The sequence below is a fragment of the Schistocerca cancellata genome, chromosome 1 (assembly GCF_023864275.1).
Source record: "Schistocerca cancellata isolate TAMUIC-IGC-003103 chromosome 1, iqSchCanc2.1, whole genome shotgun sequence".
NCBI classification, from domain to species: domain Eukaryota; kingdom Metazoa; phylum Arthropoda; class Insecta; order Orthoptera; family Acrididae; genus Schistocerca; species Schistocerca cancellata.
Genome location: NC_064626.1, coordinates 1,188,036,028 through 1,188,052,211, shown reverse-complemented (window position 1 = coordinate 1,188,052,211; position 16,184 = coordinate 1,188,036,028). Strand labels below are relative to the sequence as shown.

Below are 16,184 nucleotides of genomic sequence, written 5' to 3'. Positions count from 1 at the left end.
CTGCATTTAGAGGCAGCTGCCATTCATCATGCAAACTAGGAATTTTGTCTGAGTCATCTTGTATCCTTTTACAGTCACTGAAATGACATCGTCCCGTGCACCACAGCGTCATCAGCAAACAGTTGCAGATTGCTGCTCACCCTGTTATCAGATCATTTAGCATACAGGGAATAAGAGGCGTAAGAGCGGTACTGTCACATTTCCCTCGGCATATGCTGACGATACTCTCGCCTAGTTTGCTTTAAATCAAATTAGTGCTATTCACTTATTATAATGTTGTTTTACCAAGAACCGACGAAAGATTCAGTTAACATTATAATCTTGTCTTTGATGAACACTCGCCGTCGAGGACAACGTGCTAGATTCGATTACTTAAAAAGTCTTCGAGCCCCTCACGTATCTGAGAACCTGTTTTCTCAGCTCGTACCTTCGTTAACTGTCTGCAGTGGGACAACGACACAAATGCTTTTCGTAGATCTAGAAATACTTAATCTGCCTGTAGTTGTTAATCATAGTACAAAGGATATCATGTGAGGAAAAGGCGAGCTGAACATCACACGAACGATGGTTTCTAAAACGGTGTTGATTTGTGAACAGAATCTTTTACGTCTCTAAAATTTATTATATTCGAACTGAGAATATGTTCAACAATTCTGTAGAAAACCGTTTTTAAGGATATAGTTCAGTAATTCTGCGGGTCCGTACTTTTACTCTTGCTGTGTAGAGGACTTCCTGTGCGTTTTTTCAGATTTCAGCAGATAGATCGAAACGCCTTCTGATGAAGAAGTTTGAAGAGGAATAAGACGCGACCTAGCGACTTAGATTTTACCAGCACTCGTAAAATATTGCCGAAAAACCTCCGAAATATCGTCGGTGTTTGCATTAGGTCATCTTTCGAACTACTGACTAACTCATGGTGAATACTTTACAGTTCTTCTGACCAGCTGGATTAAAAGATGATGATGATGAGTCCCATACTCCTTTACAGAGCGTAGGGGAGCGACGCGGGTGACCCGCGGAGGTGGTTTGCCATTGCCTTTCTCCGACCGTAATAGGGATGAATGATGATGATGAAGACGACACAACAACACCCAGTCATCTCGAGGCAGGAAAAATCCCTGACCCCGCTGGGAATCGTACTCGGGACCCCGTGCTCGGGAAGCGAGAACGCTACTGCGAGTCTACGAGCTGCGAACGATATACTACGTTAAATGTAGGACACTTAAATGGGAAATATGCTCTGAAGCCGGCCGGTACTCACCGCTCTGAAGAACTTGTACATGTGTTTGGGGTTGGTGTCGACGATGAGCTTGTAGATCTCCTTCTGGCGGATCTCGCGCAGCACCTGCCGGTAGGTGGTGGGCGTCGCCTGCCGGATATACATCTCGGTGCGGACCACCGGCGGCGACTTGACCAGGTCCTGCAGCTTGAACAGCCCTGCAACAGACACGGGCGGAGCTGGTACCGACGGACAGAGTGGGTAAACGCGAAGCTGCTCCTACCTGCAACTGTCACCTGTGAAACGCATCTCATTCCAGTTTAATACACGGTTATTCTAAGTGACTGATGTTTCGTGATGTGAAGTTTTCAGAAGTAATGGAAGCCATGTGTATCACCCCAAATATGGAACTCCTTAATGAAAGCCAGCCGGGTTGGCCGAGCGGTTCCAGGCGCTGCAGTCTGGAACCGCGCGACCGCTACGGTCGCAGGTTCGAATCCTGCCTCGGGCATGGATGTGTGTGATGGCCTTAGGTTAGTTAGATATAAGTACTTCTAAGTTCTAGGGCACTGATGACCTCAGATGTTAAGTCCCACAGTGTTCACAGCCACTTGAATATTTTTTTACATAACATTTATCCAAGAAGAGAGTTGCAGCCGCATCGAGCTGTAAGTTCGCTGCGACTACAATGTAACACTGCAATGGAGATGTTAATTCAGTCTCTCTTGTAGACGTCGCAATAGTAGTAGGCCTATTGAAGGCTACGAGATTGTTTCAAACCGATCTGTATCCAGTATCTAGTATCGACTTGACGTACTAGTCAGGATTTCGAACTGAAGTAAAATATGATTTACGGTTTAGCCAGACAACGGAGCAGTTATTATATGTGAAAGAAAAGTAAATCGTGCGATACCTGATTAATGCTGGGACTTATCCTTCATGACCGGTGATTGTCACGAACATCAAAGGACACAGCAGTATACCAACGGCCGACATAATCGCTATTACTAGCCTTGAATAGGAAACAGTTACACGCGATCACGAAGAACTTACGGTTACGGAGTGTTGTCGGAAGCTGTAGTCAGTGTCAGAATCGCTGATGCAAATAGATTCAAGACCCTGAATGACGGATCGGTGTGTTTTCAGGGCAGGTTTAAATCATTACGATGTTCAATATAACCTTAGTGCTTCGTGTTGGACACATCATTTAATGGAAATTTACTGTGTATTTGCGAAATTAACTATTTCTTGAGAGAACGCAGAAGTTAAAGGTGATTTAGTGATTTTATTAACAGTGAACAGCAAGTTTACACCGAAATACGACGCTTTCTGTACGTTGTCCGAAGGGTACTTTATATCTGGAATTACGTCGATTTAGTTGTTGAATTAACACCGTAGCGACGATTTTACGACGCTGTATTAATTGCTAAATGAACATCCTCGCAAAACTATGATGTGGCACCGGCTCGAGTGATTGACTTTATAATTCAAGATATCCTATTAGCTGCGCTTGAACACTCATTCGCAAACCGGGCATAAGCTCGCGTAAGCTTATCAGCCTGTTGCGAACACGAGAAGCATATTTGGTTAATTGTTTCAGATCAAGGGAGTTGTTGCGGTACCGAGTGCAGTCGCTGTGGGTTCGAAGTAAAGAAGACCGACAGACTTCGAACACCAGTGCTTCAATTTTAAAAAAGGCCTTCTTACACATTCCGGCGTGCTGCTCCATCGATACGCTCATATCAGTCTATGGGACAAAGCGAGGAGTTTGTTTTAACAGTTACAGATCAGAGTCGTAGTGATCGACGGACGCTGTCCCATGTCAACCAGACTGGGACAACCATCACCATCAAGCAGACACAAATAAAACGCGACACACAGTATGGGGAAGCATACCCGCTTGTAGTCGACTATAAATACACAAATAGCAAAAAAAGGTTACAATTTCAGAAGAGCTTTGAAAGTTGAGGAAGTCAGTAACGCGTTAGTCCACTTCTGGCTATTATACAGGGCTATTACAAATGATTGTAGCGATTTCATAAATTCACTGTAGCTCCATTCATTGAAATATGGTCACGACACACTACAGATACGTAGAAAAACTCAAAGTTTTGTTCGGCTGAAGCCGCACTTCATGTTTCTGCCGCCAGAGCGCTCGAGAGCGCAGTGAGACAAAATGGCGACAGGAGCCGAGAAAGCGTATGTCGTGCTTGCTAGAAATGCACTCACATCAGTCAGTCATAACAGTGCAACGACACTTCAGGACGAAGTTCAACAAAGATCCACCAACTACTAACTCCATTCGGCGATGGTATGCGCAGTTTAAAGCTTCTGGATGCCTCTGTAAGGGGAAATCAACGGGTCGGCCTGCAGTGAGCGAAGAAACGGTTGAACGCGTGCGGGCAAGTTTCACGCGTAGTGATGTGAAAGATCCAGTGTTTAAACCTCCTCTACCAAGAAACGTGCCAGAACTGCGAGGTCACATCAACAATGCTTTCGAACTCATTGATGGGGACATGCTGCGCCGAGTGTGGGAGGAACTTGATTATCGGCTTGATGTCTGCCGAATCACTAAAGGGGCACATATCGAACATTTGTGAATGCCTAAAAAAACTTTTTGAGTTTTTGTATGTGTGTGCAAAGCATTGTGAAAATATCTCAAATAATAAAGTTATTGTAGAGCTGTGAAATCGCTTCAATCATTTGTAATAACCCTGTACAGGGTGTCCCACTCAAACCTCCCTGATTTTAAGGACCCAGAAAAAAAAAATTAGATACGACAATGAAAAGTGCACCACATTGTAGAGCATCTCAAAGAATTTATTTATTTATTATCAGTGCACCTCTACATCCGAACCACTTTTAGCATGAAGAATATCTAGTCTACAATTTCTTGCCAAGTTCATTGTAACGTTTTCCTCTGTTATTACTGCAATCGCAATAGTGATACGATGTCGTAACGTAGGAATATCGTCCACTTTGCTCGCATGCACGCGGTCCTTCACGAATCCCCACATGAAGAAATCAAGCGGCGTAATGTCGGGTGAACGTGCGGGCCAGGCAATGGGTCCTCCGCGTCCGATCCAACGAGTGGGAAATTTCCTATCCAGGAACTTGCGAACAGCCGTTGACCAAGGCGGCGGAGCTCTATTTTGTTGAAAAATGATGTTGGGTTGCAAGTATTGTATCTGAGGGTACACAAGCAGCTCCATCATGTCCAGATACACTGTTTGTTCTGCAAAGAAGAACGGTCCAACAATCCTGTCGTGCATTAGCCCGCACCAGACGTTCAGTTTAGGGCTACCACGAACATGTTCAATGACAACGTGCGGATTTTGTGACCCCCAAATCCGAACATTATGTCAATTAACCCTTCCTGATAGATGAAAGATTGCCTCATCTGAGAATAAACATCTTTCCAGGAAGCTGGCATCCATATCAATACGCTGCAGCGTAGCTGCAGCAAATTGCTGTCGGCATCAGATGTTGCAGAATTTGCACTTTGTAACCACACATACGTAGACGCTGGTGAACTAAACGGTGCAACGTTGATCGAGGTACATCAAGTTGACTAGATGCTTGACGAATTGACGAACTGACTTACGTGGGCTTCTGAGAAACGTTTGTCTGATGCCTCCACTGTCTCCTCTGACACTCCGTAACGTGCGCCGCCAGTTTTAGAGCGCTTCCTGTTACCAGAAACTTCCTATAGCATTCCTTAATTGTTTTCACATCAGGTGGATCACATTAATACACACTACGGTAATGTCTTTGCACAGTAATCGGCGATTTTGTTCCTGCAAACCACACTACTGCTTGCGCGCGCTGCTGTGGAGTCGCCATTTTCACTTCATGGAACCATGCTGCACCCTGGCGACGATACTTGGCACTTCTGACGCGGGAATGCAAATTCTTTGAGATGCTCTACAATGTGGTGCATTTTTCACTGTGGTATCTACTGTGGTTTCTCTCTCCTGGACGGACAAGCAGGGAGGTTTGAGTGGGACACCCTGTACAACCAGTTCTTCAGCTTGACATTGATTGACAGACTTGTTGGATGTCCTCCTGAGGGATATCGTGTAAAATTCTGTCAAATTGGCGCGTTAGATCGTCAAAATCCCGAGCTGGCTGTTAAGTTATGACTATAATGCTATAAATATTATCAACTGGGGAGACATTCTGCAACCCTCCTGAGATGTAAGCTCGGGATGACTTGCTATAATGGACAAAGAAATGGGTCGGGCAACGAAATGGGTGGTAGAATATCGACGACATATCACTGTGCTGTAAGGATGCCGCTCATGACAACAAATGGCGTCTTGCTATGTAATGAAATGGCTCCCCAGGGAATTAGCCCTGACTGTCGAGCCGCATGGTGGGCGACAGTTCAAATGCTCAAATGTGTGTGAAATCCTATGGGACTTAACTGCTAATGTCATCAGTCCCTAAGCTTACACACTACTTAACCTAAATTACCCTAAGGACAAACACACACACCCATGGCCGAGGGAGGACTCGAACCTCCGCCGGGCAACAGTCGGGTTGGTATCCGACCACCATCTGGAACGTCTCCAGACACACCTTGACTGGTCATCGGGGCTCACTTAGAAGGGGCACTCATCACTAAGGGCGATTCTACTCTAGCCATTGAGATACCAGGCCGAATATGCCCGACACTACTGCAAACAGGCACCTTCGCGCACGGAAGTCAATGGTAATTTTCGCAAGGGTCACCGTGATTTCACCGTCTTTCTGCGAGCCGCTTATTAAATCTCCTTGTGATCAGTGAAGCACGTCGGATCGTTGATAATGATGAATCCGGGGCTATGAGTGTCCCTCTGCCGACTTATCTGTCTTATTGTTCTGTCCTCTCTTCCTTCTTGACGCTATGTTAGGCCATGGTTCACCTATTCCTGTCAACATCCTCAAACAGTTCATGTTACGAACGCAACTGGTAACGCTCTTTTGTTACTTTTGCACTTGGATTTCTGAAGATGGAAATAATTCTGGAACGCGTCACGAATACTTTAGGGCCAATAAGGTCATTCTACACCTGCTGTCTGACGTTTTATGCGACCTTGTCAGCTTAAGGGAAGGTTTACTATCTTTTGGTTCAAACAAACGATTTTTTTAAAACTGCATTTTTGGATCCATGAAAGTGTTTAGAATCCACCCTTGAAATGGTTTTTCCAAATACGGAACGGAAATGTTTGTTATTCGCGGTTGAACAAAAAAATGCACCTGCCTGAAATCGGCCTTTTTCACGCACCAGTTTTTCTCTTTCGGAAGACGAGTTATTGTACCGGTGCTTGGGAGGAAACACTCAAAATTCAAAAAAGTTTGAACGCGTGTGTTTGGAAGTTAGACCCCAAACATTTGCATTCTGGTGCGGAGACTGTGAAGATTGCGACATTGCGACATTCCTCGCAGTGAACAGCTTCAGTGAATGGTATTCAGCAATTCTGAAGACCATGACAACGATGGACGTCACAATGGGTCTCTATTCGACGCAGTTCGTCAAGCATTCGGACGACCACCGGATTCAAGCGGCTGAAAACCGCTATTCACCGGCCGTACGAGGAGCTCTGGAGCAAAGCAGAATGGCCCAGATCGAGCAAAACGCCCTCTTTGAGGAAGAGGAAGGACTACTTTATGGACCCGGAATAGCAGATTGAACGTACGTTGCATAATGTTGCATTTATATGTAGTCAAAACTTCAAGAGCGTTTTTCTCGAAATGACGTCTTTTTTATCATGCGGTATGGTAACTTCAGATCTACTAAACCGATTGGCATGATCCCTTTGTTTCCGACGAAGCTAACTAAATTTTCTAGAAGTTGTACCACTTTTATTCCGATCTATCAGATATAGATATTTTTACTTGGTCGATGAAGTTTAAGAATCGATGAAAAACACGTTTTCTTTCAAATGGCCGCCATTTTGTTTCCTATGGTCCAAATAACTTAAGCGAGGTACAACTCCTAAAGAATCTTATATAATTCGCTAATATCAACTCAATTTTGATTTCAGACGAGCCGGCTGACCTTTGACATACCGCGCGTGGAAGTCTACGTCGAAATTGTGTTTCGTTCCGACGGTACTTCCGCCTTTGCTCTTCGACATTTCCAGTCTAAAAAATTCCAGTTTGTAGAGGAAATATAAATAAAAATTTTGACCAAATTTGACATTGATATCTATAATACATCCCGAGAAAAAAATTATCAAAAACATGCTTTTTTCGGGCCAAAGATAGTAAACCTCCCTTTAATTTCAGATCTACGCATGTTTACTAGAATGATCCCTAGCCTCCTACGAGACTTTGTCACACATTTATTATTTCAAACTGCGTCTTTGAACCCAGGTACACGTTCTTTTTCAAATGCTCACATCTGCATATATCGATCACGTGCCTGTCTGATATGTACAGTACGAGGAATCAAATTTGGAAGACCGTTTACCATTCTTGTCAGCTGCGCGCTGAAATTCCGCTGCAGTCATACATTCATCGATCGGCCATCAAAGTTTATCTGCATCTACATCTATGTGGATACTCTGCAAATTATACACTTAAGTGCTGGGTAGAGGGTTCATCGAACCACATTCACAACAATTCTCTATTATTCCACTATCGAAAAGCGCGCGGAAAAAACGAACGCATGTATCTTTCCGTGCAAGCTCCGATTGCCCTTATTTCGTTATGATGATTATTCTACCTATGTGGGTCGGCGTCAACAAAATATTTTCGCATGCAGAGGAGAAAATTGGTGATTGAAATTTTGTGAGAAGATCCCACCTCAACGAAAAACAGCATTGTTTTAATTATTAACACCCCCCAAATCATGTTTCATGTCCGCGACATTCTCTCCCCTATTTATCGATAATATAAAACATGCTGCCCTTCTTTGAACTTTCTCGATGTACTCCGTTAGCAATATCTTGTAAGGGTCCCATACCACGCATCAAAACTCCAAAAGAGGACGGACAAGCGTTATGCAGGCAGTCTCTTTAGAAGATCTGTTTCATCATCTAAGTTTCCTGCCAATAAAACGCAGTCTTTGGTTCGTCTTCATAACAACACTTAATATGTGTTCTCTCCAACTTAAGTTGTTTGTAATTGTAATTCCTAGGTACTTAGTTGTATTTACGGTCTTGAGATTTGACTGATTTTTCGTGTAATCGAAATTTAACGGATTCATTTTAGTACTCATGTCGATGACCTCACACTTTCCATTATTTAGGGTCAATTAACAATTTTCGCGCCATAAAGACATATTTTCAAAATCATTTTCCAATTTGTTTTGGTCTTCTGATGAATTTACTAGGCCGTAAACGGCAACGTCGACAAACAGCCTACGATTTCTCTTCAGATTGCCTCCCAGATCGTTTGTATAGCTAAGGAAAAGCAGAGAGCCTATAACACTACCTTTGGGATGACCAGAAATCACTTCTGTTTTATTCGATGACTTCTCATCATTTACAAGCAACTGTGATCTCTCTGACAGAAAATTATGGTTCAAAAATGGTTCAAATGGCTCTGAGCACTATGGGACTTAACTTCTCAGGTCATCAGTCCCCTTGAACTGAGAACTACTTAAACCTAACTAACGTAAGGACATCACGCACATCCACGCCCGAGGCAGGATTCGAACCTGCGACCGTAGCGGTCGCGCGGTTCCAGATTGTAGCGCCTAGAACCGCTCGGCCGGAAATTATGAATACAGTCACATAACTGAGACGATATTCCATAAGCACAGAGTTTTATTATAAGCCGCGTGTGAGATACGCCGTCGAACACCTTCTGAAAATTTAGAAATACGGAATCAATTTGAAATCCCTTGTCAATAGCATTCAACATTTCTTGTGAGTGAGGAACTAGTTGCGTTTCACAAGAGCGATGTTTTCTAAATCCATGTTGACCGTGTGTCAATATACCGTTCCCTTCGATGTAATTCATAATTTTCAGACACAATATACGTTCCAGAATCCTGTTGCATATAGACGTTAATGATATGGGCCTGTAATTTAGTGGATTTCTCCTACTACCTTTCTTGAATATTGATGTCCGTTGTGCAACTTTCTAGTCTTTGGATACGGATCTTTCGTCGAGCGAGCAGTTGCATATGATTGTTAAGTATGGGCTATTGCATCAGCTTACTCCGAAAAGAACCTGATTAGTATACAGTCGGGACCGGAAGACTTGCTTTTATTGATTTAAGTTTTTATACTACCCCGAGAATATCTACTTCTAAGTTACTCATATTGGCAGTTGTTATTGATTCGAATTCTCGAAAATTTGCTTCGCCCTCTTTGGTCAAGGAATTTCGGAAAACTGTAATTTGCAACTCTGCTTTAGCAACACTGTTATCGCGCAGGGAGAGCTTTGATTGTGTCCTGTCACTAGCATACTTTACATACGACCAGAATTTACTTGGATTTTTTTGCCAGTTTTCGAGATCAGGTTTCGTTGTGGAAACCATTATAAGCATCTCGCATTGAAGTCCGCGCTAAATTTCGAGCTTCTCTAAAAGATCGCCAGTCTTAGGGGATTTTGCGTTCGTTTAAATTTGGTATGCTACTTTGGTTGTTTCTGCAATAGTGTTCTGACCCGTTTTGTGTACCACGGGGGTTAACTACGTCGTTTGTTAATTTATTTGATATAAATCTCTCAATTATTACCGATAGTACTTTTTTGAATTCAAGATACATCTAGTCTACACAGACACTGTTAATTTGGAAGGAGTGGAGACGGTGTCTCAGGAAGACGTCAAGCTAACTTTTATCTGCATTTTTGAATAGGTTTATTTTTGGTGGATTTGGGAGTTACGGTATTCAATCTCGCTATGACAACCCTGCGTTCATTAATCCCTGTTTCCGTTTCGATACTACTTATTAGCCTAGGATTATTTGTTGCTAAAAGGTCAACTGTGCTTTCACACCCGTTTGTTATCCGAGTGGGTTCATAAAGTAACTGTTCGAAATAATTTTCAGACAGTGGCTTTAGAACAGTTTAGGATGATGTTTTACGCAAACGTTCACATTTAAACATATTCAAATGTGTGTGAATTCCTATGGGACGAAACTGCTGAGGTCATCGGTCCCTAGACTTCCACACTACTTAAACTAACCTATGCTAAGAGCAACACAGACACCCATGCCCGAGGGAGGACTCGAGCTTCCAGCGGGAGGGGCCGCGCAGTCCGTGACATGGCGCCTCAAACTGCACGTCCACTCAGCGCGGCATTTAAACATTTTCGCCAACATATAAAGGGTAAATTGAAGTCACCACCAAATGTAATTGTATGAGGTAGGTACATGTTTGAAATTAGACTCAAGTTTTCTTTGGACCTGTCAGAAATTTTATCACCTGAGTTATGGGGTCGCTATAAGGATCCAATTATTATTTTATTCTGGTTGCCAAGAAAGAGCTCTACCCATACTAAATCACAGGAACTATTAACATCAATTTCACTACAATATGACCCACTTATAAGGGCAACAAACACGCCATTGCCAACTGTATTTAGCCCACTCTTGCTGAACACTGTTATGTCCTTCGCAAAAGCTTTAGCTAGCTTTCACTGGCCATAATGATTTTAGCCACTGTACTTTCTATTAGGGCTTGAGGCTTTGGTACTTCCCCAACATAGCTAAGCCAATTTACAGCTCTTATACCCATGGTTCCTAGATCTACTTTCTTCTGTGTTCAACCCGCTCCCTTTGAGAGTAAAGCCCTTTTTTTGTATTTTCCCGAGTGCAAACTCAAAAACGGCCCACTCCACGCCACACAGCCCCTATACCCGTGTTGCCGCCTCCTGCGTGTGATCGACTCCCGACCTATTTAGCGGAACCTGAAACCCCACCACCCTATGGCGCAAGTCGTGGTATCTGCAGTCTACAAGGTCGCAGAACAGTCTGAGCGTCTGATTCTGACCCTCCACTCGGCTCTGTACTAGAGGTCTGCAATCACTCCTGTCGACTATGCTGCAAATGGTGAGCTCTTGTTTCATCTCGCAAGCAAAACTGGCAGCTTTTACCACTTCTGATAACCGCTCAGTACTAGAGAGAATCTCTTCTGATCTGAAGCGACAATCATCATTGGTACCACCATGAGGCCCATATGTAGTTGCGTGCACCCTGTGCTCTTCATGGGGCCCGGAAGGACCCTTTCCACGTATGGAATGTGTCCACACAGCATGCACAGAGAGTGCACACTGTCTTTCTTCCGCTCCTCAGAAGCCATGTCCCTAGGAAGTCTTATAACAAGGCTAACATTGGAGCTGAAAGAAGACAAGCGACTGTCTCTGGCTGAGGGACAGTGTCAGCCAGAGACAGCCCCTGGAACCTGTTTGTCAGACTAACTGGGGAAGTCTTACGTTCGGCCCCCTTGGAAGACTTTCGCAGTCTTCCACGCCACGAGGCGACCTCCCACTCGACCACGGGGAGAGGGCTCAACCTCAATGCGAGCAGTAGCTGCTACCACCGGTAAGGACCGATCGGCGTACTCGTGCTTCGTGCTGGACGTCCATTGGAGCCCCACGGTAGGCCCACAACAGTGGTGCGCATTCACTGCAGCCTCAAGCTCGGTAACAGAACGACAACACAGCTTGGAGCTGAGAGCGATGTGTCACCAACTCGAGTTGCATACACGCACAGCAATACAGACCCTGTCCGTACTAAAGACCGTGAGAAACTACTTTACACAGACCAGCAAACGACTATCGAAATGCGCTGTGACCGAGCGGGGTGGTGCAGTGCTTAGCACACTGGACTCGCTTTCTGGAGGACGACAGTTCAAACCCGTCTCCAGCCATCCTGATTTAAATTTTCCATGATTTCCCTAAATAGTTTCAGGCAAATGCCGGGATGGTTCCTTTGAAAGGGCACGGCCGATTTCCTTCCTCACCCTTCCCTAATCCGAGCTTTTGCTCCGTCTCTAATGACCTCGTTGTCGACGGGACGTTAAACACCAATCTCCTCCTCCGCATGCGCTGTGAAACTTTACCGTAGATACCTTTGAAAACGCAGAACTTTGTCTAATAAATCGGATTAACACGTAGAGATTCAAAGGCTAAAGTAACAAACACACAAGTGAGACTGAATAAGTCGTTCCTGGTTAGGAACTTCTAAAACGTCACAAAATCGGTTTAGTTTCTGACACAAATGGAAACGCTAAAACTTTATCTCGTAAATATTAAATTAACACGCAAAAATTCAAAAACTAAGCTACCAAAGCACACGGATGAAACTATATAATTCACGCCTGGTTAGGAACTCGTAAAATGCCACAAAATCGGTTACTTCCCTGTTACTGCTTTGTCTTGGTTGCGGCTCTTGCCTGCATTTTTCAATCGGTATCTATAAATATATCAATTTTTGGCCAGTTTTCATCTATGTGGTGTGTTGTTGTTTCTTTTTTCTCTCTTCCTAGAGTCTACGCTGCGCTGAAGGAGCGGGTGTTAAGGGCATACCCAAAGGCGTGGCCAAGGCAGGATGTGAGCGTCCAGAAAAGTAATGAAACTGATAAACCGGAGATGTTCGAACATACTTGTTGGGGTTTATTTCTATTCTGCTATCACTAAATGATACAGATGGAAGACAGCTTAAAATTACTGCAGTACTACAGAATTGAATAGTTTTCATAAATGTTTCGCTTTATGGCCGATCTTAGGTCCGCCATATTTAACACTGCTACGTATCCCTGGCCACCAAAGCCTTCTACTGAGTTTCCCTATGACGTAGGTTCTCGTCTGTCTCACTCGCACACTACAGCGCTTAGGCGTCAATAGATAACAGACGCCTGTGCGTCTCCCCATCTCGTGGTGAATGTGCTCCCTTTGGGACATCCGGTCCTGGACGACAGGGTTCGTTTCACAATTCCTGAAGGCTGACTCTATCGGCTATATACTTAAATGAGAGCGCAATGCTCGTTAACTCACAATCCTTTGATGATGGGTTATATTTCATGAGAATTCTTCTAATGAATCTCAGTCTGGCATCTGCCTTAGTCGCGATTAATTTTATGTGGTCGTTCCATATAAAATCGTCCCTTACGCGTACTCCTATAGATGGAAAACTACTTGCAGTGATTGTTCTGTAGTTTTGTAATCATACAGTAACGGGTCTTTCTGGTTATACACACATAATGCACAACATTTATTTATGTTGAAGGTCAATTTCCTCTCCCTGCAACAATCACAGATCTTCTGCAGGTTTTCATGCATTTCGCTACAACCCCCAGCAGTGCGACTTCTTTGTATTTAGTAGCATCATGGAACATCCGACATTATCCACTCGGTCATTTATATTTTCTGTGGAAGGTAACTCTCCTCGGGGCAGGCCCGAATTGACGTCTGAAGACTTCATTCCGTTGAGAATGACATGCTGTCTTCTCTTTGTTAGAAACTCTTCCATCCAAACACACAGTATGCTCCAAAGTGGCCGTGCGGTTCTAGGCGTTACAGTCTGAAGCCGAGCGACCGCTCCGGTCGCAGGTTCGAATCCTGCCTCGGGCATGGATGTGTGTGATGTCCTTAGGTTAGTTAGGTTTAATTAGTTCTAAGCTCTAGGCGACTAATGACCCGAGAAGTTAAGTCGCATAGTGCTCAGAGCCATTTTATGCTCCAAAGAAGCAGTATGCTCTCATTTTTTTCATCAGGAGACAGTGCGGAGCTTTATTGAATGCCTTCAGGAAGTCAAGGAACACGGTATCTACTTGTATGCTGTATCTAGTGCTTTCTAAGCCTCGTGGACGAGCCTCAAGGTTTGTCAGCTGAGTTAACCCACCTTAAAGTAACGTTTCGCAACAATGATTGTAATGGAAGACAGATGAGACGCACGTGTTGCGCTATCGACCAACTCTGGACCGGGTGAGGGATGAAAATAATGACGTAGCAGCTAAATCTACCGCCCTTTTGACTGACGTATATAACATTTCCAACACGGAGCTCGCATTTAGTGGAAACATTGTGTGAAGTGTGTTTTCCGATGAACATCTGAGATTAGAGGTCTCTTAGTGTCTGTGAAGGATAATAGCGGTTTCAATAAGGGGAGTACATATAGTATCCCTTACGTTTGTAGCGTGTCATGCCTGCTGGTTATAATGAAACTGACGCTTTTCCGAATGATACAGCGTGGGCTGTATACATTGCTGAAACAGGTTCGCCAAGTATGCTGAAAAAAATAATAGTACCACTTTCTGCCAGCAGGTGAAAATATGGCATTGTAAGCAGTTGCATGGTGAAATGTTTCCTTTTGTAACGTCAGTATGCTGTTTGTTGCTTGGCCACGAGTGTTGATTTCTTTTGTGATGTCATTGTTGGTGTAAAGCTTTAAGAAGGTTGAAATTTTTCGTGTGAAACTCAGTTGCTATTGAGAAGAAAGACTGTGCTGTGCACTACTGGTAAAGTTGTTTTATTAGAACGGCAGCAATAGTCGCACTGCATTGTGGGAATATCACCGACAGAAACAGCTGCAGAGATGCCCCATATCAATAAATGGGATGAATAATATGATAAAGAAATTTGAAGAAACAGATGAATTAGGTGGTGCATCAGGGGGAGAGGGGTGGGATAGATGTGGCCTATTCCCATGGCAGTTGGTCATGAAGTTGCTGCAGCTCATGCCTCAGATTCTTCAGCCAGTGCTCGCGCTGTGTTACGTGAAATATCTCTCCCCTGGTGAACAGTTCAAAAGATTTTGTGGCGTATTTTACACTGGTACCCCTAAAAGATTCAGAATGTGCAGCAAATGAAACCCCGAGATGGGCTGCAACACCGTAACTGTGCCCTTCCTTCTTTCGAACCCATGGAAATTGATAACATATGGCCGGGGAATATTCTTTCGATGGAAAAGGCACATTTTACTCTGTACAGTGCTGCGAATATACTAGCTTTCACATATGGGGCTCTACTCCGCCACAAGTTCTGCATGAACATCCACTGCACTCATGTGGTGTGGTATCACAAGCTCCTTCATTCTTGGTCCGTTTATCTTCACAGTTAAGAGCTATTTCTCTCCCGTTCCACTCTCGAACTGCGCGCTGGAAAAACGAGCGCCTAAATCTTCCTGTATTAGCACTGATTTCGCTTATTTCATCATGCTGATCATTTCTATCCATGAAGGTGGGCACCAACAGAATATTTTCGCAATCAGAGGAAATGAAATGATTGTATGGCTTTGATGGACGGAAGCCCCTACCTGCGGAAGTGTGGCCGCCATGCTGCAAATCTTTTCAGTGGACGCCACACTGGGCGACTTACGTGTTGATGATGAAATGATGATGAGGACAACACATCACCCAGTCCGTGATCAGAGAAAATCTCCGATCTGGCCGGGCATCGAACCTGGGTCCGCTGCATCTCAGTTAGACGCGCTGAGCACTCAGCTTAAGAGGCAGATACAGTCGGAGGAGAAAGCCGGTGACAAATTTCACGAGAGGATCCTGCAGCAACGAGAAACGCCTTTGTTTTAATGATTGTCACCCCGATTCATGTATCTTGTCTGTGGTACACTTTCCCCTACTCAAGGACAAAACAAGACGACCTGCCCTTCTTCGTACTTCCTCGATGTCCTCCGTCAGTCTCATCTGATGCGTATCCCACACTGCACAGGGCAGGAAAGCGTTGTGCACGCAGTCTGTTAATAGACTTGGCGCGTTTTCTAAGTGTTCTGCGATTAAATCGCAGTCTTTCGTTTGCTTCACCCACAATATTATCTGAGTGTTTGTTCCAACTTATATTATTTGTAATAGGAATCCCTAAGTATTTAGTTGACTGGTTGGTAAGTTAATTTGGCGGAGGGAACCTAACAGCAAGGTCATTGGTCTCTTTGAATTAGTGAATGATGGGGAAGAAAGACGATCGTGCCCTTTCAACGGAACCATCCCAGCATTTGCCTGAAGCGATTTAGAGAAATCATGGAAACCTTAATCAGGATGGCTAGACGAAGGTTTGAACCATAATCCTCCC

The 16,184-nt window shown here is 44.1% G+C and overlaps 1 protein-coding gene across 1 annotated transcript in view; it reads right to left on the bottom strand.

Moving 5' to 3' along the window:
• The window catches only part of LOC126141399 (glutamate receptor ionotropic, kainate 2), a 1,424,310-nt gene that overhangs the window by 571,307 nt on the left and 836,819 nt on the right, over positions 1–16,184 (bottom strand). Inside the window, exon 5 of the mRNA XM_049915245.1 lies at positions 1,262–1,437. Within this exon, the coding sequence (XP_049771202.1) occupies positions 1,262–1,437 (176 nt within the window). The remainder of the gene's footprint in view (positions 1–1,261; positions 1,438–16,184) is intronic.